We start from the raw sequence: 24,494 nt of genomic DNA on the forward strand, positions 1-24,494 counted from the left end.
ACACTCTAGCTTGAAATTTAAATATGAAGCTACACTAGGTTAAATTTAATTATACGTAGCTTAAATTTAATTATGACACTATACTCTAGGCTGAAATTCAATTAAGCTACAGTCCAGCTTAAATTTAATTATAAACCTATACTCTAGGCTGAAATTTAAATACCAAACTATCCTCTAGCCTAAATTAAATTCTAAAGATACACTCTAGCCTAAATGTAATTATAAAACACTACCCTGAAATTCTTCCACTCAGTAATTTACCTGAGAATCTAAGGAGGCATCAGTTCAATTCAATTTTATTTGTATCGTGCTTCTATATTCTGTAATGTAAAGTGCAATGTAATTTAATGTAAGCTTGTTATCCATCCCTGTGTGAATGTGTTTGTGTGCTGTGATGCACTTACCCCTTTCTCGCGTGATTTAGAGTTGAACTTGACTGTTTTTAACCTTGCTCTCTCTTTTTTCTCCACTCTGTGAGGGACACAAAGGTCGCAGGTCACTAAAACTATAGTGCACTAAGCAATATACGGCGCTTGTGTATTGATTATCCTGTAGTTCACAATCATATACATGATTTTTTTTTTTAAACGATGGTCACCATCAAATGTGAACGGTACTATTTATTCATTTATTAAAATCACAGCTCAGATTTTGTCCTTTCCTTGTTTAAAAAAATATCCAGACCCCCCCAAAAGAGTGCATTTTTAAAACTTTAAATTTAAATGCATTTAGAATATGTATTAACAGACACTTCATACTATACCCAAAAAAGAATGCAAACGTTCATTTTCTTCCATGTTTGCCTAATGAGTACTGATAAAAATTATATACAATTTATTTTACACTTTCCAGACCTGCAAAATAACTTTATAATTATAAACGGTTATAAAAGCGCATTTATTTCAGCAAGCTGTCAACTTCCTAATCTAAAGTCCTATTCAAATGGCAACAAAACTGAAATATCGCTCTTAATACGACACAATATTTTGAATGTACAGTTTAATACAGGTTGGGTTCTGTAGGTGAAAAATTCAAGAATAAAAATCCCACTTGCATACAAGAATATTAGTTGGGTTTTTTTTGTTGTTAAATACCAATATTTTTCTAAATATGGAAGTCTTTCAAGCACCTGTATTTGTCTAATATCTGAATAGTTGGATTACAGATGTAAAATCAATTTGTTCTGTGATAATGGAGGTCTGGAATTTGTAACCAGAGTATCTACAAGCAGATGGTACATTCACAAAACAACGTAGCTTTTTAAATTTCCAGGAAGTAAGCTGATAAAGATGACTGGCTCATACAGTAGCTATTATTAGCCAGTTTACGCCCATGAAGCCTGACCTCCTTTTGCTGGGGATGACTCCCATCTCTTCGACCTCGCCCTCGGCGGTAACCTGTCTCGCCTGCCACCACTCATCATCAGAGGCGTTCACCACGTGCAGGATGTCACCAAATTTAAAGTTCAGGCCCTGACTAGGGAGGCCGGAGTCCTTGGTTTTATCATAGTCAAACAGCGCTCTGGAGAGAAAAACACCACCATGAAGCATAGCCACATGATTATTTTTAGAACTCACAACCCAAATATAACACTCCGTCACATAATGTCAACCTGGAATGAAAAGTTTAGAAGTAAAAAAGTTGGCTTATAGACAAAATATTGTTAAATTAATATTAAAAGAAATGTTTATAAGGCTTCCAAGCGCAACAAAAAAGCGTTTGCTACCGTATATTGTCCAGATCCTGCAAGTTGAAACCCGATGATGGGTTTCTTGATCATGCCCCCCCCCGGTGCTTATACTCTCTCTTCCCTGTCAATCATAGCAACACTAGCCAACCGTAGGCTTCTGTGAGCTCATGTACGTTGAAGAATGCAGACAGCGCTATCGTCCGAGTGCGTTAGACTGTCCTGTGATGCAGCAAGAAGAGCAGTTCGAGAGAGCTGGCTGGTGGGTGACGAAATTATGGAGAAAATGGGAGATAAAAACAGAATATTTGCTGGATCAACAGACAAAGCTGTAGCAGGTGGAGGCGCGGTTTAGTGTTTGGAGGATGAGCTACAAGTGTAATTAATAACATGGGACAATGAAGGCCTGTTTTCCCCAGGAATAATGTAATCTTCCTTTCTCGTCCTGAGCAGTGCGAGACCATGAGCATAAAGCGATGCATGAGCCAGAATGCTGGCCAGTTATTTGTATTGAAATGTTATGGGATACTGATGGACTACTGTGTGATCTTATGTTTCGAACAGCATATGGGCGACATTTACACTTGGATAAATATTACATGTTGTATAAATAATTTAAATAAGTGCTTTCCTTAATTACGTTTCCTTAATTCAAAATTTTAATAACACTAAGTAGGAGCTTGAAGTTTGATCTCATTCTGTCAAGAAAGAGCTGGTGTGCGTGTGTGTGTGTAAGAGATGTACCTGACGTATAGTGATCTCTTCTGACTGGTCCTCAGAGAACCAGACCCGGAGCTGATACTGCTGTTCATCATCTGTTCCCGAAGGTCATGGATCTTCGCTTCAAAACGGCTGTACTCTGCAACACACACACACACACACACACATCTGTAAAGCATCTTACTGTGACCTGTAGTCTCTGATTTTGTTTTTTTCTTCAGTGTTTACCAAGTTTAGAGAGGAAAGTGTGCTGGCACCAACAAATAAAAATATTCTTTTCCAGCTGGTCAGGTTTGTTAGCTGCTCAGGACTCACACCAACAAGAGCTAATGCTACTTGGAGGCGGGGCTTGCAGGATTGGTGATCTGTGCTTTGTTATATAATGTGCAAATATTAAAAAAAAAAAATAGTCTGGAGCTTCTGGTTAGTTCACAGTTATGGTGTTTGGAAGCAATTATGATATATTATTCTGACCACATGAGGTGCCACTTTGATAAAGATTCACTGTACTGATTAATGTTTTTGCTTCGTTATATTTTAGTCAACAATCTGATCATAAAATCTGCACTGCATTGTTCATGGTACCAAGCGGCTATTGTAAAACCTCTGGTCAGTAATTTTACTGCAGCTGATGTAAGCTGATTAGATCAGGACAGGAATATATCAAGCTGCAGAGCCTTTGGAAAACGAGAGAGGCTTCACACACGGTCCGTATCATAATACTGTTGAGGTTTTGGGTGTGGACGCTTATACAGACCTCTTCATTTACCTAAAATAAATAAATAAATAAAAATAATAATAATGTGAGAGCAACAGAAAGGAAAGAAAATAAAATTAAATAATCCCTCACAAAAGCTTCTTTCCCACTCCAAACCTGGGCTTTAAACATGTGCTGGTATATTAGTGAGCAAATTACAGAGATTTATGGCATGTCGTATCAAAAGAAAACCTTGTACAACATAATTTAGGCTAATTATTGAGTGATTGTTGTTAATACATTTGCTGTACAATCGGATAACAGAAGCCGTAACAGCAGCTGGGATTCCATTAACCTGATTAATGTGCAATTTTAAATTGTGAACTAAATTCTCAAAAATATAGCAAAGAGCTCATATACTTGCATGAGGTTTTTCTCCCCGCCACAGACGATTCGACAAAACAAATACTTCGCAAAATTGAAATGGAAAACATTTTTCACATTGGATTAAACGCTAGTACGGTTATTGCGGTGGATGCGATTGAAATCCTGAGACAAATGCAGACCGTTCACAATTATGTTTAGTTGACTTTTTTTTTTTTTTTTAAATTGCTTCTATTTTGCACAACACTGCAATGGAAACCTAGTTGGTATCACACGCATGTGTGATGTGAATCCCTTTCTTCTCTCATGTTTAAATAATACTGACTGGCGTCGAGTGGTATATCAGATATATTCCATTCAGCTACTCATCTTCAACTTGTTTATCATGCTAGCTGAATAGAATATATCTGATAGACCATGAAAAAAAAGCCAGCTAATAATATATTATTATTATACATACACATTCCTTTCGGGTGTTCAATGCGTCTTTCTCTCTCAAAATCTTCCGCATTTAACGAAGCAAACCTGGCGGCCATGTCTGTTTACAAATTGTCACAGTCGCTCGGTAGCGTGGAAGTTTTACGTCTCTGACGTGTGACGCCATGTTGTCTTGACAACCATGCAATATCATAAACCATATTCAACGCTCATTCTCCATTGGGTAGAGTGATGTAATACATGTAGGCTAAGCGATATGCTAACAATATTGCATGCTATCAAACTAAATGAATGAAATCCGCTAGAAGGGAATAGAACACATGTTTTTATTCCACTGAAAAAGTGTCCTGTATGTATATTACCATATGAAGCACTCTGGGCAGCACTTTTTCCAGAGACTGATTATTACTGATCACTGTCGCACTGAACACCTTATTGTTAAATTTCAGCATTAAAAAGGTGTATGGGCGGGGAGGGGTGGGGGGGGGGGGGGGGAGAGAGAGAGAGAGAGAGAGACGCCTACAGACAGAGAGAAATGGAAACACGAGATGCTTTGCTCATTCATCTTTTACTAAGACGGACTGTGTGTGGATGTACAGCAGTTGTGCTCTGTAAGATCTAGTTCCCTCCGCTGTACAAATAACGAGCAGACAAATCAAACCAGAGCCTCCACACGTACTACCGATTAATGTTTTCACTCTACCGCTTTGATACAATCAGCTGTGACGACAAGCCTTTGGCAGGACTATAAGTGATGTCCTGAGTCTTGCAATTACTCATGAAACAGGGCTGAGTAATAATCCAGCCTCTGCAATACTGATATTACTGAAGCGTTCTCATAAAGCACAGGTTTTATTTTGTCAAGTTTTCTTGCCAAATTTTATAGTCTGGTTATAGATCAGTTTTCTGTAAATCCATTCAGAATATATATTATGCAGGCTGATCTATAATCAAACATGAATTTATTTTGTTTTAATACACACACGCACATCCTGTTCAATCTATTTTTCTCCAGCTCTGTCATTAAATAATTACAACACATGACAGTCTGGTAAATTTCAATCAATCGTGTCACATTATACGACTTGGATGGTTCAGTATCGCTTTTCATTTCAAATATTTATGCGTTAAGTGATGAGTAAAGAGCTTTACTGAACAGTCTTTCGGGTCAGACAAGGTGGCACGAAGGCTAAACTACTACAGCGCACACAAACAATCCCAGCCCTGGGACGTACTGTTTTGTTTGTGATTTAATTATAAAATTAGGTGATGATATGCGAGTGAGGAGTGTTTTACAGTCAAAGACAAAAGGCGATGAAACTCCGACATTAAATACGAAAATATGACACAAAGTAGAGATAAATGTTCAGATATTTACATTATTATTAGCAGCAATTAATCAATCAATTTACTTCCCCAGTACTTACAGTGTTGAACTGCTTCCTGCTTGTGCAGTCGTCCTTACAGCTTCAGAAAGAGTCCACTGTTTCACACACTATCCTTTCCTAGGGTGCTCCTGGTGACTACGAGACTCTAAAAACCAGCAAGGCTCCATGTTCACTAACCCTCTCACTCACACTATCCTGCCTCTGTGCACTCGACCCCTCCCAACCCAGTCTGCTCATCCCTCTCCTCTCTCCATCCCTCTTCTCATCTCTCACTCCCTCACTGTTCAAGGCCACACATCTCACTCAGTGACACGGTCCTTAAATAAATGTCAGCCTTGGGGGGGGGGGCGCCAACCACGATGTGCAAACATCATGTGCATACACATAGCAACTGGGGAGGAGTTTATTATTATGTGGTGCGCATGTGGGTATTCACCAAAAGACAAGCAGATCTGACAGTTAGCCAATTTAAATAATTATAATAATAAAAAATCCGGTCACTTGGCTCGCTAACATGATGTAACCATTATTTAAAGCACTTCTGTATAAAATAAAATGTACTTGCCGAGTCTTTGACATGGTTTAGGCCCATCTCCAGTATAAAAATGGACACATGGGTGTCCACTCACCAAACTGAACAAACCGAACACAGGAAACGGACCACAGTAACCACCAAGCTCTTCTACTCTACTGCTGCCATCACAGTACTACAGTACATCACAAAGCTAAAGGTCCCGTGACACAAACTTAAAGCCGTAATGAACCAAAACACACCTCGAACACCGAATGCAGATCTGAGAAGCGTCTGGTGGGTGTGGCCTACTATGCTAATGAGAATACTTTTACTTGCCATCCCTTGCAGCATAACTAAACACCAAGTTGCTCAGTAGTTTTTAATAAGAGCTCCATGGGTGAGACAAATCACATCAGCCTGGGGACTGGTGAGGTAAAGGGACTTTTCCAGAGGCGGACAGTAACAAAGTACATTTACTTGAGTACTGTATTTAAGTACACTTTGAGTACCTGTACTTATTTTTTTTTGGAAACTTATGACTAACTTCACTACGTTTGAAAGACAAATATCGTACTTTTTACTCCACTACATTACAACACTTTTTTTTTTTCGTTTCCGGTTGAGAGTACGTCGTGCGCGTCTGGCTGCCGCTTCTCACCGGAGCTTTTTTGTTTTATTTTATTTTATTTCTTTTTCTATTTTTTTTTTTGTGTGTGTGTGTTTGTGTGGTTTGATGTTTGAGTGTTTTGTCCGCCGGTTGTGGCGTAGCTCCGGACCCAGTTTTGGGCGTCAGTTCCCTCCAGGCTCGCTTTCATTGGTTCCCTCCAGGCCTTGGTTCGCTGTGGGCGATGCCTGCACTCCCAGCTGTGGACTGCAGTGAGATTGTTGCTCATTTTACATCGTGGTTGTCCAGCGCTCTGTGCTTTAACGCTTGGCGTGATGTTCCAAGCGATGTTGCTCGGTGGTGTCGCGGCGGCTGTGCAGGCGGGTTGGGACACACCAGCGCTCTGCATGGCAGAGCTTCTCTGCTCGCTTTGTGGATTCATGGCGTGGTGTTCAAGCGATGTTGCTGGCGGCGGTGCTGGAGATGTGGGACTTGTTTTCATGCGCCTTTTGGTGGGACTGTGGTTGCTACACCACGGGAATTACATCCTGACCCCTACTTGGTGGACTTATTTTTTATTTATTTATTATTATATTTTTATTTTTTTATTTTTTCTTTCTTTGTCTATTATTGTAAAGCGTCCTTGGGTTTCTTGAAAGGCGCTATATAAATTTAACTTATTATTATTATTTCTATCAAGGTCCTCGTTACTATGAAGCAGCTTTGCAAGTGGATGTTTTTTCTTTTCTTTTCTAAAACGCGATTGATTTTTTCGCAGGTGACACTGAGAGACGATCAGTAATCACTAGGGTCATTTCACGTCCATAGACTGTATAAAATCAAGTTCAGCGATCAGTTGATGGCAGAATGGAAGGAGGCGGTTCTTCTGGGGAACGCACACACCCGTGGTCATACCTAGAACCCATGTTTCAGTTTTCTGAAAGGATTAAAGATTCATTTCGTTTTACAGTGTTTGCTTTGTTTACCTACAACGAACCACATCACGGCCTACAAAAACTCGCCGTCCAACCTGCGGAAGCATATTGAGGTATGTAAACGTTTTATTCCAAGAGAAAGCTTGCAATGAAGTTGTCTGTGCTTTTAGAGCTAGCGATAACGTCGCTATACAGTCTGGTTAGTCAAATGACTTTCTATGGATTTGCCCGCCAAGTTGCCGTAGCCTTGTCCACGACTAACGTTAACCCATAGCTAGTTAGCATGTAAAAACAGTTACGCTAACATGAATAACGTTAACTTATCTGAAGTCCTTTTAGAAATATATGTTTTAGCATAATCTCGCCAAATAAACAATGTAGAAATCTTTCTTTTCTAGTAACATTAGATATCCAATATGATTTTGAGTTTGAAAAGAGTTTGCTAGCATGTCAGGTGGCGTTTCAGTGACTAGCTAGCTTAACGTTAAACCACCATGATGGCACAGCATGCGTTCATTTTGTGAATTCACAAAATAATCCAGTAAGTTGCTTCAGAGGCATGAGGTATTATAAGCGTCGTCAATAATACAACAAATGTGTTGACAGAAAGTGTACTTTTAATACTTGAGTATTTTTAAAAGCAAGTACTTCAGTATTTTAACTTAAGTAAAAATTTGACTGGACAACTTTCACTTGTATCGGAGTCACATTTAACCAGTGGGATCTGTACATTGACTTAAGTAATGAAGTTGGGTACTTTGTCCACCTCTGGACTTTTCAATAAGCTCTGCCCATGTTATATCTACACTGAAGTCCAAGTTTATTAATCAGTGTTCTCCACTATCGTTAATGACTCGGCGGCCCGCTGAGTCATAACAGCTAGAAGAGCTATTACCGCCGACTCATAAATGCGCCGCCGAGCCTTAATTTTTGGCCGCCCAGTCAAAAAAAAAAGTTTACTTCAAAGAAAAGTAAAAAAACCACGCCAATACAAACACCAAATACAAACACCAAAGTAATTCTTTGATCACAGATCGTTGGTGTGCTTTACTTTACAATAGGTTCAACAGAGGCCCTTCACGCTTGCTCGCTCACTTGTCACTACGCATGTGTAGTGCGGCGACAGAGGAGTACGTGTCAGTTAAGTGGCTCCGATTGCCTCAGACCTCCGAGAGGAGTACGGTGGAAAGAAAAGACACATACTGCACATCAAATGAAAGGTAATTTTGTGTAGAATTAAACTAAAAACAAAGATATTCTATCCAATAAACATTTCAGTAACGGAGTGACAAAATAAATGTAAAGTCGGCTCCCAGCGTCAGAAGATTTTGCACAAAAGCAGCTACTTGCTAAATAAATAACATGCAACTTAGATGACAGGAAATGGCATCTGAGGGGTTTCTTATTTCAAAATTTTCTGGTGCAAGGGGGGACACCCCCCTCGCGAACCCCCCGGCGACGGCCGCTCAATACTACCGCCAAGCTATAACTTCAGGTAGTGGAGAACACTGTTGATAATAATAATAATAATAATAATAATAATGGGGTGGCACGGTGGTGTAGTGGTTAGCGCTGTCGCCTCACAGCAAGAAGGTCCGGGTTTGAGCCCCGTGGCCGGCGAGGGCCTTTCTGTGCGGAGTTTGCATGTTCTCCCCGTGTCCGCGTGGGTTTCCTCCGGGTGCTCCGGTTTCCCCCACAGTCCAAAGACATGCAGGTTAGGTTAACTGGTGACTCTAAATTGAGCGTAGGTGTGAATGTGAGTGTGAATGGTTGTCTGTGTCTATGTGTCAGCCCTGTGATGACCTGGCGACTTGTCCAGGGTGTACCCCGCCTTTCGCCCGTAGTCAGCTGGGATAGGCTCCAGCTTGCCTGCGACCCTGTAGAACAGGATAAAGCAGCTAGAGATAATGAGAGAATAATAATAATAATAAAAAATGAAGGATTAGATAGTAATTAAACAGTACTTGGATAGTAGTTAAAATGATTATTCTCTCTCCCAAGATCTTCATAAACCACGATACTCACATCACTGCACCAGGCATGATAAAGAACCAGCTTTAAAAATGAACACTGCTATCCCTCCTCCTGATATTTCCTCTCTTGATCACTGACTGTTCTATCTTTGAGCCAGTCTATTCTCTTTATGCTCATGTACAGTGCCATTCTGTCATTTAGTTTTCTGTCTCCTACTGGTCATGTTTTCTTCTGGTTGATTTACTTCTCTTTCTGTAGTGTCATTATTTGGTAGCGTCCTTGGGTTGGTGAATAAATTAAACTTCTTGTTGTTGATCACTGATTAGTTTCTTGTCTCATGCACTGTTTCTGGTCTACAGTATGAGAGTCTCACCCTCTGGTCTGAAGTGGGCGATGATGGTGACGGTCTGACCGGCGTTTTTGAGGGCAGCCGCTGCCTGTTCGTGAGTAGCACTGCGTAGGTCCACTCCGTTCACCTGCAGCAGAGAAAACAGGAAGAAAAGTCAGTATTCGTACACAGTAGTGCTTCTGATATGCTAGCTTTTGGTTATGCAAAAAAACCATAGCTTGGCCAGATAAATTCTCCTCAATCAATAAATAATTCAATAACACAAAGCTTTGTTAAGTAAAAGACTGAAGCATAAGTGTTCACCTCATGGAAAAACATTAAGATGTTTTTGCATGCGTTTTCCTGATTATTAACACACAATCCTTCATGAAGTATTTTGTTTAAATATTTAACACCATGTTTTCTATTGTATTTTACTGCTAAAAAGAAAGAAAAAAGCTTGACATGTAGAGTACAAGTATCAGATCAATTCAATCCTGTCATTACAATGTGGGTATTTGATTTATTAACTGAAGATTTATTTATTTTTTTAAATTTGGAACATGCTCCGCCTTTCTATAATAAGCAGGAAACGAGTCCAATTTGTTGACATCAAGCCTACAGAAGGGTGTATTTCAGAAGAAAGGAACCCTTTTTGAGTGTAGAGAGAAAAAGTTAAAATAGACTTTAGGGTGTGTTCCGGCCCTCACAAAACCCCATAAAAGTGGGGAGGGGCCAATACGGGTGTACTACTATATATTTACTGTGATGTGAAAAGGCTGGTGTGGTGATGGAAGGGCAAGTAGTTCGGATGAAAAAGACATTCATTCATGAAACTCAGGTCAGAAGCACAATGATGGGAAAAGTTAAAATCTTTGTAGAAATCTCTCTCTCTCACACACAAAAAAAAATTAGCTATCACTCAAGCACCTTGAACACACAGCTAGTGATCAATAAATGACTGGATTACTACCGTATGTAAACATTGTGTGTTAAATCCAGAGTTTATTTTCTCGACTGGTTCATAGGTCTAAATCTCCAGAACGCATGGCATTTCTGCAGCACTACAGCTCTGTCCTTTGGCTCAGTTTAGCAGCTCACGTCTACGAAAGGGGAAAAAAAATGCTGCAAACTGAAAAAGGTGGGATATTTGGTTCACTTCCTGGTTCACTTCCTGACTCGATTCAGACTTGAACTAGGGATGGCGAAAACTAAAAAAAATCTTGACCGACCACCGAGCCTCATTAGCTGGTTAAAGTCGGTTAACCTGTGAGTTTAAACAGGGATGCAAACGGCGCGCCTTTTGGCAGATGCCGCCTTTTTCACGGCTGAATCGTGCAGATCCGATTTTTTTTGGGGGGGGGGGGGGGGGGGCGTGTTGGAGTGTCTGAATAATTTCATCAGAGTAAATTCTGTATTAAAATTACTAAATAAGCAAATGCCGTTACAGTCCATGAAACATAGGAAGTATGAGTATGAGAAGAAAACAGTAAATCAGAAAGCTGCGCACGTTTTCGCGGAAGCTGCGCAAATGTGCGCAGCTTTCTGATTTACTGTTTTCTTCTCATACTCATACTTCCTATGTTTCATGGACTGTAACGGCATTTGCTTATTTAGTAATTTTAATACAGAATTTACTCTGATGAAATTATTCAGACACTCCAACGCCCCCCCCCCCAAAAAAAAAATCAGATCTGCACGATTCAGCCGTGAAAAAGGTGGCATCTGCGCCTTTAGTTTGTGTGGAGAGTAGGGCTGAGTTCAAAAGATCGATCCACGATCCGATATCGATTCACGTTCAAAAAATACGAGATCGATTCAAAAACGTGTGGATCGATCTCTTCCAGGTGGCTATAGGCACTATTTTCTCGACCGCGCAAGGACCGCTATAAAAAGCAGGTGCCGGCAAACGAAACCGAAACTTAAGAACGCGAGATGGCTGAAGCTGCACAGCTAAAATTACCGCCTGGCCTGAAAGCTGATGTATGGCATTACTTTGGATTCAAACGTTACGAGGACAGAGACGAAGTCGACAGAACAAAAGCAGTGTGCAAACTGTGCCACATAGAGGTAAAATATAGTGGCAATACAACCAATCTCCGCAACCACTTATCCAGGCACCATGCCGACACGGTTTCAGCTAAACCTGCGGCGAATCAAACTGCACTGGAGAAGGCATTTGGTGTTAAATTACATGCACAAACACACATGGGGCTGTTCCTGTCAATAGGGACAGTTTTTACTTTAAAGTGACAATCCAGCAATATCTAAGTAAATCGATATCGAATCGGATCGTGACCTTATGAATCGGAATCGAATCAATCCAGGAAATCTGGATCGATTCCCAGCCCTAGTGGGGAGATATGATCTGCAATAACATGCATTGTTGGCTACAGACCGAAACATACTTTCAGAATGCACTGGCCAAGGCAGGACTAAACTTGATGTGCCTTCTAATAATAATTAAAAAAAAAAAAAAAAACAGAATAGTAATTTGTAAGCTAAAAAGCCTGTGTCTACACTTTTCTTTCGCCGAGTGACAGCTGTCTTCAACTGGGGCGGGAGGGCGGGACATGACTGAATGGGTGTTTCTGATTTGTCAGCTGTCGTCCTTACACCGCATGGCATGCCCCAAGCGTTTACAACACAGAATTCCAAGTTCTCCGCTCCAAAATCAGCAGCTTCAAAACGATTGATTTTTTTTTTTTTAACCGACAACCAAAAAAAAATTAACCGGTTGACATTGATTCGGTCAACCATCAGTCAAACGGTCATCGGTTAACATCCCTAACTTGAACTGCTTTCTCATGGACAGAGAACACACCAGGGTCCTATATATGAAAACCACCCCAAGTGTGCAACAAGGCTCGTTCTTTTATCCTTTTAATCAGGTTTCCTCAGGCTCCTCCAAAACATTCTTTTGAAATGAAATGACGACTATTACATTACATCCTTTTGTGTCTTCTTATAGATTTCCTTTTTCGTCCAAGACATAAAAACATCTTATTGATCATCATCAAGTTAGTAATATTAGTCACCGAGAGTGACGTACCGAGACGAGGCGATCTCCTTTCCTCAGCTCTCCGCTCAGGTCAGCAGGACCTCCTGCTAGAATGAAAGAGATGAAGATTCCCTCTCCGTCCTCTCCACCTACGATGTTAAAGCCCAGTCCTGTAGCTCCACGGTGTAGCACCACTTTCCTCGGCTCTCTGTCATGAAAACACACAGCTTTACTACTTTAAATGACCGACACATGCAGCACTCTATTATACATATAAAACTCATAACCACGAGTGATTGAGCCTCACACACAAGAACATGAAGAGCTTTTTTACTGAACCAATAATGACCAGCCATAAGAGGGCGCTGCTGCCCTAAGCCTATTTTGTACACACAGTACTGAACTGAATGAAAAATGGCTTCAGGCAGCAAGTACAATGTTAATTACTGTTAAAGCTGTTAATAATGGTGAAATACTGTACATAGGGAAAGGAAGCAAGTAAACAATGAACTCTGGTTGTTCAGAAGGGTAAAAAAAAATTACTTTATATCTAATCATCTTTATTTATTAGCATCTTTAAAGATAGAAAAAAAAGTGTCAGAAAGAAAGAGTGCCATAACATAAAATCTAGTAATCCCCCAATAAATAAATAAATAAAATCAATAAAGACCTTAAATACAGACCTTACACCTAAAATGTTAAGGAAATTAAAAACAGAGCAAAACAATGAAAATGCTATACAGTGGTGCTTGAAAGTTTGTGAACCCTTTAGAATGTTCTATATTTCTGCATAAATATGACCCAAAACATCATCAGATTTTCACACAAGTCCTAAAAGTAGATAAAGAGAACCCATTTAAACAAATGAGACAAAAATATTATACTTGGTCATTTATTTATTGAGGAAAATGATCCAATATTACATATCTGTGAGTGGCAAAAGTATGTGAACCTCTAGGATTAGCAGTTAATTTGAAGGTGAAATTAGAGTCAGGTGTTTTCAATCAATGGGATGACAATCAGGTGTGAGTGGGCACCCTGTTTTATTTAAAGAACAGGGATCTATCAAAGTCTGATCTTCACAACACATGTTTGTGGAAGTGTATCATGGCACGAACAAAGGAGACTTCGGAGGACCTCAGAAAAAGCGTTGTTGATGCTCATCAGGCTGGAAAAGGTTACAAAACCATCTCTAAAGAGTTTGGACTCCACCAATCCACAGTCAGACAGACTGTGTACAAATGGAGGAAATTCAAGACCATTGCTACCCTCCCAAGGAGTGGTCGACTAACAAAGATCGCAAGAGCAAGGCGTGTAATAGTCAGCGAGGTCACAAAGGACCCCAGGGTAACTTCTAAGCAACTGAAGGCCTGCTCTCCAAAATGAACACTGCTGCTCGTCTGCAGTTTGCTAAAGATCACGTGGACAAGCCAGAAGGCTACTGGGAAAATGTTTTGTGGACGGATGAGACCAAAATAGAACTTTTTGGTTTAAATGAGAAGTGTCAAGAAGAAGCTCCTATTAAAGTGGCCGGTGGGTGTATGTACTTGCATATTTATTAAATATTCAAGTAAATGACTATTTTAAGATATTAGGTTTGCAGTAGAGCTACATTATGAATAATTATACATTTAACCCCAAAATACCTATGAATCTTATAACTATACACCTTTCCTATTTGACTGTAGTTAATAATTAATACTAATTAATAATTAATAGTCGTTACTGAATAATAGACTTTTTGATGAATGATTCAATAATATGCTGAGAATTAAAGGGCTTAAACAGCATGAAAAAGGAGGGAAATTAAATGATTGGTCTTTTTTTTTTTTTTTTAATCAGCTACTTATTACTCTGAGTAACCATGAAGACGATCAGTAGTATGGCACTAATTTTTTTTTTTTAAATCACCATATCACCAATAGTTAGTTGTGTGTTCATTCTATTCTGTAAAGGATCTGGGTTTTTCTCTCTCTCTCTCTCTCTCTCTCTCTCAAAGTTCCATTTAAATGAATTACTACACCACATTAGAATAATGTTGTTTATGCACTCGCTGATGAGAGCGAGATGAGGACTGATGAGACATTAGCATACATTCTTATGAAAATCACATGATGTGGACCAGAAACAATTTAGCTGAAGGGTTAGGTGATGTGAAAACTATCAGACCGTGATCTTGATATTAAGACCAGGGTTCCTACAGGTTTCTTCAAGTGAAATTCAAGGCTTTTTCGAGGCTTTCTAAGACCATTTATACACAAATTCAAGACCTAATTTCGCAGCTGATTTCACCGGCAAAGAAACATCTCAAAGTTGTGTTTACTTGTTTCTCAAACAAATGTGCAAAGGATGATGAATAGTGTAACCTTATTGCATCACAGTACTGAGTACTCACTGTACACCACCACAATACAAAATCACGTAACGTCGAACATCAACACAAACGGTGATTGGTTGGCTTTAGACACCAGCTCGTCTTTGATGTGGATCGCGAGACCAAACTTTGCGATGTAGGCTGTCTTGTCGGCACCGCATCTGAAGCTCTGAGCGATATCGGACTCCGGGAACATACACCTTAACAACTCCGAGATACCCTCATTCGAATTATAGGACTGATGTTGCGCAATTGTGTGTAGAGTCCACAACACCTCCGCTTTCATTGTTTGTGTAGACCCAAATGTTGTGCGCAGATCTACTCTTGCAGTCGTTACATGAGGGACTACACTAGCAACGGGCTGGCTGGCATTAGCCATGCTAGGTAGTTGGCTAACGTTGACTGCCGCTTCAGCTGGCCGAAAAACACTGGCGATGGAAGGCGTTTGCTGTTTCTCTTTCATACATGCTGTGTGTTTTGATGAATTCGCGTGTGATTCTAGCGCCTTCACGCCCATTGTGCCAAGTTTAAACGCCCTTTTACACACACAGCAAAACGCCTCGAATACATTGCCATCGACAGGTTTTACCCACTCACGAAATGAAATATGACGCCTCCATGCCTCGTTAAACTTACATTTGCCCATTTTTCCATAGATAGGCCTATATGTAGGCTATAGACTTTTCGTTTATACTTTTAGACTTAAGCCAAGTTTACATTAGACCGTATCTGTCTCGTTTTCTTCGCGGATGCACTGTCCGTTTACATTAAAACACCTGGAAACGCCGGGAAACGGGAATCCGCCAGGGTCCACGTATTCAATCCAGATCGTGTCTGGTCCGGTGCTGTGTAAACATTGAGAATACGCGGATACACTGTGCTGAGCTCTAGCTGGCGTCGTCATTGGACAACGTCACTGTGACATCCACCTTCCTGATTCGCTGGCGTTGGTCATGTGACACGACTGCTGAAAAACGGCGCGGACTTCCGCCTTGTATCACCTTTCATTAAAGAGTATAGAAGTATGAAAATACTGCAAATACTGATGCAAATACTGCCCATTGTGTAGTTATGATTGTCTTTAGGCTTGCCATCCTTCCACTTGCAAGTGGTAAGTGATATGCGCTGGGATCACACACACAGTGGCTCAGTCCCGAATCACAGCTTGTTCACTTCACTCGCGCGCTCTGTGAGCTGCGCAGGGCCGGAGTGCGCACCCTCCAGAGGGCACTCGCTGTTCAGGGCGGAGTGATTTGGAGCGCAGGATACCTGCAGAGCCGAGTGTATCCGTGTATTGGTGTTGCTGTGTGCACGCGAATCGTGTATTGGTGTTGCTGTGTGCACACTAATCGTTTTAAAAACGTTAATCTGATGATCCGCTGATACGGTCTAATGTAAACCCCACCTTAATTCTCCAGACTTTCCTTTTACCGCGCGCCAAACAAGTTCAGGGATGTGTGTTCGAAGAATTTTGCCCTCGGGGTGTGCGTGCGATAGCATGGTTCCGCCCACAGCTCCAGTTCCGCCACTTATTTACTTACTTAGGCCGCCGGTACATTATTTACCAAAATAATGGCGGTTAAGATATTAAAAAATAATGAGAAATTCTATATGGAGAAGTTACATACTGTGCACAGATTTTAAGACCTACACAATACAATTCAAGGCTTTTTAAGGTATTATTTCCAAATTCTTAAATTCAATGCTTTTAAGGCTTTTTAAGACCCCGCGGGAACCCTGTAAGGCATTTCTACAATACATGGTATGTGTCACGGCATAAAGGTCTGTGAACAAACTTTGAGCAAAACTAATTAATTTGATGAGGAATATTTTAAATATTTAAAAATAAACACTGGTTAATAATAATAATAATAATAATAATAATAATAATAATAATAATAATAATATTTCACGCAAATTAACATTTAAATATGATCAAACGCATGTTACAGACATTAATAAATGGCTAAATTACAAAACATTGTCTATTGTACAAAAAAAATCTAAAAAGTCCTATATAAAACAAAATATCTAAAGCAAAACAAATGTATACTGCTTACTGTCTAAAATAATTTCTCTTTAAAATCAATTAATAAAATGTTTATCAAAGAAAAGAATATGACTGAAATCTAATAATTAAATATAATGATACATTAATATGATCGATTGTGGTATATAAAATTTATCCACAAGCAGCCCGAAACAAAAACGTTTTAACTAAAGACTTAAAATTCTCAAAATTCTTCTTGTATCTGATTTCATGAGGAAGGAGCTACGCAAGTATGTAAAAGAAAAAAAAAATTAAAAATGTTTATGTATTAAAAAAATAAATAAATAAATAAATAAATAAATAAAAACCCCACAATATCGCCAATATCTTAAAAAGATGTATTGTCACAAAGATTATTGTGGTATTGATACTATATCATTAAATTGTCCAGCCATAGTGCACTAATAATTGATGTTAGGAGCTAGAGAGAGAGAACGCGAGAAAGAAAGAAAGAAAGAAAGAAAGAAAGAAAGAAAGAAAGAAAGAAAGAAAGAAAGAAAGAAAGAAAGAAAGAAAGAAAGAAAGAAAGAAAGAAAGAAAGAAAGAAAGAAAGAAAGAAAGAAAGAAAGAAAGAAAGAAAGAAAGAAAGAAAACTGCTGACCCATTATCTCTTCTTTGTTTAGCCTGGTTAACTTCAGGATGATGATCTGGCAACCGGATACACCCTGCTGACGGAGGGCTCAGCGAAAAGGGCATCGATAACGCAAATCCGTGAACGTGATACGCGACGCTGACAACACAGCACAGCTAGAGTTACACGGAAGCGGATTAAAATATTATAAATTCCCAAGCATACTCAATCACGCTCATTCAGTTTGGCTTTATTTTACGTATATTCACACTACAATATTAATCAATATACCCATTTTTATGGTGCCTGCATACATCATGATATAATATAATCTATCTTTATTAGCGTGCCGTGCTGTTTCATATGAGGATTGATGAAAGCTGTCAGTGCAGCGAGTGAACACTCATCCCCACAGTCCCCACTTATCCCAAGGACCCGTGCAGGAAGACTAAATTGATGGTGGGAGTGCGTGTCATTTTCTGAGTGACAATTGCTCAATTCTGTTATCGCACAGCAGCAAGAATCACTCGGTCTGAAAGCACGGCTAAACTGTAGTGACCTTGAGCGCCAGAGAAAATGAAGGACAGGAAGGGGAGGGAGAATGAGAGGACAGAATAGGGAGTCTCTCTCTCTCTCTCTCTCTCTCTCTCTGCAGATATTGCCTCCCTCCACTCATGAGCGCCAATAAATTTTTCATAACTTCATCTCCTCTCTTTCTGCAGCAGGGAAAGAGACATGAAAAATGCAAAGCAGAGCGAGAGGAAGACCGAATAAACACACAGGAAAGAATTCGAAAAAAAATATAAATAAATAAATAAAAGGGTACAGTTTCTGTTTTCAAACAAACATGACACAGTCAGTTTTCCCATCTTGATGACTAGCGCAGTAGGAGGAGCTTTCTGAACTGATTAACAGGCAAGCAGAGACGCCCTGATCTTGTTCCAATTGGTTTGATGTTCGTTTCTCCGACAAACATTATTTTTTTGATAGCTGAGGCCATGTTTAAGACCATGAAGCAGATTTTAATCAGAAAGATGGAGAGTACTGTTACCTCGTTATGTCGTTGTCCCCATGTGGGGTCTTGGGTGTAGGGGAGAAGCGTCCAGAGGAGGACGGCGGAAGCGGCTGGTTCAGGTAGTTGGGGGTGTTGATATGGTTCTCCATGTGTTGGGAATAAGCTGTGGGAAGGGGGGGGGGGGGAAGAAAAGGAAACTGAAATGGTTATATTGCAAACAATTTTTTATACGCTGGATACTGTGAGAAGAGCAATCAGTGCACCTACAACCATCCAGCTACTCATCCATCCATTTTCCTGAAATCCTTCTCCCCAAATTCAGCCTTCTACCCAAATTATCCATCCTTCCAGACTTCTACCCAAATCTGTCCATCCATCTCCCCAAAACCATCCTTCTAGCCTTCTACCAAATCTATCCATCCTTCCATCTATTCAAAGCCATCCCCATCATTCTATCTCCCAAAATCCATCCACCCACCTCCCAAAATCCATCCATCATTCCATCTGCCCAAATCCATCCATCATTCCATCCGCCCAAATCCATCCACCCACCCACCTCCCAAAATCCATTCATCATTCCATCCATCCAAATCCATCCACCTCCCAAAATCCATCCACCCACCTTCCAAAATCCATTTCACCCACCCACCTCCCAAAATCCATCCATCATTCCATCCACCCACCCACCTCCCAAAATCCATCCACCCACCCACCTCCCAAAATCCATTCATCATTCCATCCATCCAAATCCATCCACCCACCTTCCAAAATCCATCCACCCACCTTCCAAAATCCATCCGCCCACCCACCTTCCAAAATCCATTCATCCACCCACCTTCCAAAATCCATCCGTCCACCCACCTTCCAAAATCCATCCGTCATTCCTTCCAAAATCCATCCATCCACCCACCTCCCAAAATCCATCCATCTACCCATCCGTCTAAATCCATCCATCATTCCATCCATCCATCTACCCACATCCATCTCCCCAAAACCATCCTTCTAGCCTTCTTCCAAATCCATCCATCCTTCCATCCATCATCCAACAATCTATACTTCCATCCAGCCATCTTCCAAAATTCATTCTTCTAGCCATCTAATCATCAATAATCTATTCATCAACCTATTAACATCCATCTATCCAAATCCATTCATCCATCCATCCTTCCATTTACACAGAAGTTTAACCATTTATTCATTTAATCCAATCATTGATGTAATCCTTCCAGTTAATCATCAATCCAACTGATCCATTCATCTAGAACCATCACATCTGGTTAGTGGTCTTACAGGGAGAAGGCAGCAAAGAGAACACAAAGAAATGGGCTGCGATCTGTAATTGTGTTCCTACATAACTGACTATAATCAAGCTTTCCCAGGTCTCTTTGCATCCCATGGTGTTTGTGTATATAATTTATCAGTAATGTGTATAATTTATCTGCTGGTCATGTTCAGTGCCTCACTCACAGTTAGTGACGTCAGGAGGGGCAAAACTATCATTCATGAAGACACTGTTGGGTTTGGCCACTTTCAGATACACCACGTCTGTAGTGTTTTTCAAGGCAGTCACGGCATTCTCATGGGTCACCTCCTCCAGACACGCACTGTTCACCTAACACACACACACACTTTAGTCAGCATAATATGAACAGCAGACAGCCTTCCACGTTCTGTAGGATTCCAGTAGCTATGGTGATTGCCTTACAGCCAGGAGTTTATCTCCGATCTGCAGCCTGCCGTCTTTGTGTGCGGCGCCTCCTTCAATGATCTTGGTGACGTAGATGCTGTTGTCTCCTGGTATGTGCTGATTGCCTACGCCTCCTGCTATGCTGAAACCAAGACCTGAGACACAGCAAGACATAAAAAAGGAGGGTGGTGAGTGGTAACACTTATCGATGAAGTCAGAGATCCGTCATCCCATCCAGAATGGAGGGTGAAAATCCAGAATTACCACATTAAATCGTTTGGATTTCAAACCCACTTGAATTAATTTATAAAAAACACACATCCTCTGGATATAGAGAAAAGTCATCACGTCACAGTTGACATGATTTTCTAAAATTCATGTTTTTATGCCATATATTTAAATACTAGGTTTGTGGCAGCACGGAATGCAATCTTGAGTGACTAAGGAGTGAATAAATACTACATCTGCGGTGACAATCTCAGCCCAGGAGATCGTATTGTGGTATAAAGTACTCTCGTGAATGTTTGTGATATGAATCCACCCATAAAACGGTGATTATTCCAGGATAAATTCAGCATGATATGAGATGCATCTTACAAATCTACACTGGTAGAAAATGTAATCTGAATTTTCGTGATAACTGCCATAATAAAAGGAAAATAAAACGGATAAATAAAGACGCTGCTGTTGCCGAGGGTGCAGAGAGACGGAGTACAGGACAGGGAGGAGGCGGGGAAACGGCTTCCATGGCAACTGCATTTGGTGCTGTTGATGGAGGAACACTGTGGCGTCATTCTGATGAAATCTCTCAAGAATGATCGGTAAAGGAAGAAAGAAAGGAAGAAAGAACATGAAGGAAGAAAGAAAAGTTTAAATCAAACATGATGTTTAGTAAAAAGAAAAGGAAAGAAAGAAAGAAAGAAAGAAAGAAAGAAAGAAAGAAAGAAAGAAAGAAAGAAAGAAAGAAAGAAAGAAAGAAAGAAAGAAAGAAAGAAAGAAAGAAAGAGACATGAAGGAGGGAAGGAAGGAAGGAAAGTTTAAATCAAACATATGTTTAGTAAAAAGAAAAGTAGGACAGAAAGAAAGAAAAAAGAAAAAAGTTTAAATCAAATGTTTAGTAAAAAGAAAAGGAAAGAAAGAAAAAGGTTTAAATCAAACATGTTTAGTAAAAAGAAAAGGAGGAAGGAAGGAAGGAAGGAAGGAAGGAAGGAAGGAAGGAAGGAAGGAAGGAAGGAAGGAAGGAAGGAAGGAGAGTTTAAATCAAACATGTTTAGTAAAAAGAAAAGGAGGAAGGAAAGAAAGAAAAAAGTTTAAATCAAACATGTTTAGTAAAAAGAAAAGGAGGAAGGAAAGAAAGAAAGAGTTTAAATCAAACGTTTAGTAAAAAGAAAAGGAGGAAGGAAAGAAAGTTTAAATCAAACGTGTTTAGTAAAAAGAAAAGGAAAGAAAAAAAGGTTTAAATCAAACATGCTTAGTAAAAAGAAAAGGAGGAAGGAAAGAAAGAAAGAGTTTAAATCAAACGTTTAGTAAAAAGAAAAGGAGGAAGGAAAGAAAGTTTAAATCAAACGTGTTTAGTAAAAAGGAGGAAGGAAAGAAAGAAAGAGTTTAAATCAAACGTGTTTAGTAAAAAGAAAAGGAGGAAGGAAAGAAAGTTTAAATCAAACGTGTTTAGTAAAAAGGAGGAAGGAAAGAAAGAAAGAGTTTAAATCAAACATGTTTAGTAAAAAGAAAAGGAGGAAGGAAAGAAAGTTTAAATCAAATGTGTTTAGTAAAAAGGAGGAAGGAAAGAAAGAAAGAGTTTAAATCAAACATGTTTAGTAAAAAGAAAAGGAGGAAGGAAAGAAAGAAAAAAGTTTAAATCAAACGTTTAGTAAAAAAGAGAGTTTAAATCAAACATGTTTAGTAAAAAGAAAAGGAAAGAAAGAAAAAGGTTTAAATCAAACATGCTTAGTAAAAAGAAAAGGAGGAAGGAAAGAAAGAAAGAGTTTAAACCAAACATATGTTTAGTAAAAAGAAAAGGAGGAAGGAAAGAAAGAAAAAAGAAAAAAGTTTAAATCAAACATGTTTAGTAAAAAGAAAAGGAGGAAGGAAAGAAAGAAAAAAGTTTAAATCAAACGTTTAGTAAAAAAGAGAGTTTAAATCAAACATGTTTAGTAAAAAGAAAAGGAAAGAAAGAAAAAGGTTTAAATCAAACATGCTTAGTAAAAAGAAAAGGAGGAAGGAAAGAAAGAAAGAGTTTAAACCAAACATATGTTTAGTAAAAAGAAAAGGAGGAAGGAAAGAAAGTTTAAATCAAATGTGTTTAGTAAAAAGAAAAGGAGGAAGGAAAGAAAGAAAGTTTAAATCAAACATGTTTAGTGAAAAGAAAAGGAAAGAAAGAAAAAGAAAGACAAGAGTTTAAATCAAACATGGTATGTTTAGTGAAAAGAAAAGGAAAGAAAGAAAGAAACCATAAACATGGCATGTTCAAGAAAGAAAGAAAGAAACATGACTGGTTTAGTAAAAAAGAAAGGGAGTGAGGAGACAGCAGAGAGAGAGAGAGAGAGAGAGAGAGGAAGGAAGAAACCACAACAGTTTAAACAAACTTGACATGTTTAGTAAAGAAAGACAGACAGAAAAAAAACATGCCAGGTTTACTAAAAAAGAAAGGGAGTGGGAAGGACAGAAGAAAGAAAAAGCAAGACAGAAAATGAGAGAGGGGAAAAAAGAAACCATACCAGTTTAAACAAGTGACTTTTTTTAGTTTAAAAAAAAAAAAGGTTTCCGTTATTGTTTGTGTCGGGTCTTCCTGCCGTTCCAAGGCCGTATGATGCCCTCTTTGATTTGCAATGTGATGTTTCATGCAGTGGATAAAAACTATATTTAACTCCGTAAATGATTGTATACGACTAAATTTAGTGCCGTTTTAGTGCAAAACAGCTGTGCAAATAAAAGCACTGACTCTCTTTCACTGGGACTGATCGCACATCTGCAGGTCCTGACACAGAGATCCTGATCTTTAAACCCCTGCCAGAGCTCCTCACTGTACAGACCTGCTTCACGCTCCCTCATACTCTGAATAATCATGAAGAAAAGTACGAGCTCTGCTGTACCTTTCGGTCCTTTAACCAGTTTGATCTCGACGATTTTCTCCGAGACGGATTTTCTCCTCCTGACGTACAGCCTGACCAGCGACCCGGCCTCCTTCAGCGCCTCCACCGCCTTGCTGTGGGTCACATCCCGAACGTCCACCTCATTGACGCGCAGGATAACGTCGTTGACGCTGCACAGAGAATACACTCTTAATACACTCCACACATCTTATATACTCGGAAAAAACTTTTCATCATCTTTAATGATGGTGATTTTACAGAATGAGTCATCAAGAACATTCAGATTCAAACCTCTATTCAAAACATATTAAAACACACACACGCGCACGCTTTAAGAGGCCTGACCCCTTTACAAAAGAGGTTCTCCCTCTCTGACAGTCTAAATGTCAGCGTGTCCTCATCACTGTCAGCGCTCAGCTCCACCGTGTCCACACTCCTGCAGCTTTAATGAGCCTCTGACAGCACGCTCTGATACACCACTCTCCTTTTATTCCCGCAGTATAACGCACATCAACATTCAAGTGCAATATGCACAATATGCCATGACCCTGGAATCAACACTGCAACACTCAAGTCAACAATAACTTTGGCACAAACACTTGCATTTCCTTAGAAGACAACTTGGGAATTATAACAGGAATTATTCTATCCACATTCACGCGCTCTGATTGGCTACTCTACTACCAGGCTATCAGCTCATATACTGTGAGTAGAGAAAAACAAAATGGCGGTAACAAGTATTTAAAAGAAACTGAAAGGGCTAAAAGAATATAGTGTCTCTCCCCCCATATACACTACCTAGATACGCGATTTCCAATTAATATATTCTTTTAAGGCGGTCTGAGTCAGAAACCCTTATTTACATTTAGTCGCCCGATGAGCCAGTACAGCTGCAAGCCCGTGGTGGGAAAGTGAGCTCAGACTCACCGAAGTCTCCCGTCCTGAGCAGCGGCGCCCCCTGGGATCACTTTAGTGATAAAGATGCTGGGGTCTTCTCCAATGTGAGGGTTGTCTGTGCCACCTGCGATGCTGAAG

The 24,494-nt window shown here is 39.7% G+C and overlaps 1 protein-coding gene across 17 annotated transcripts in view; it reads right to left on the reverse strand.

Moving 5' to 3' along the window:
- Window positions 1-24,494, reverse strand: part of dlg1b (discs large MAGUK scaffold protein 1b) — a 181,344-nt gene that overhangs the window by 22,197 nt on the left and 134,653 nt on the right. For all 17 annotated transcript variants that reach the window (XM_060906437.1, XM_060906436.1, XM_060906435.1 and 14 more), the window contains 10 exons: window positions 24,387-24,494; window positions 23,460-23,629; window positions 20,386-20,522; window positions 20,148-20,292; window positions 18,717-18,843; window positions 12,722-12,878; window positions 9,715-9,817; window positions 2,432-2,546; window positions 1,345-1,521; window positions 405-471 (listed from right to left, as the gene is read on the reverse strand). The exon at window positions 24,387-24,494 is cut by the window's right edge and continues 17 nt beyond it. In XM_060906437.1, coding sequence (XP_060762420.1) covers window positions 405-471; window positions 1,345-1,521; window positions 2,432-2,546; window positions 9,715-9,817; window positions 12,722-12,878; window positions 18,717-18,843; window positions 20,148-20,292; window positions 20,386-20,522; window positions 23,460-23,629; window positions 24,387-24,494 — 1,306 coding nt within the window. The remainder of the gene's footprint in view (window positions 1-404; window positions 472-1,344; window positions 1,522-2,431; window positions 2,547-9,714; window positions 9,818-12,721; window positions 12,879-18,716; window positions 18,844-20,147; window positions 20,293-20,385; window positions 20,523-23,459; window positions 23,630-24,386) is intronic.

Source organism: Neoarius graeffei, chromosome 23 (assembly GCF_027579695.1).
Source record: "Neoarius graeffei isolate fNeoGra1 chromosome 23, fNeoGra1.pri, whole genome shotgun sequence".
Lineage (NCBI taxonomy): Eukaryota > Metazoa > Chordata > Actinopteri > Siluriformes > Ariidae > Neoarius > Neoarius graeffei.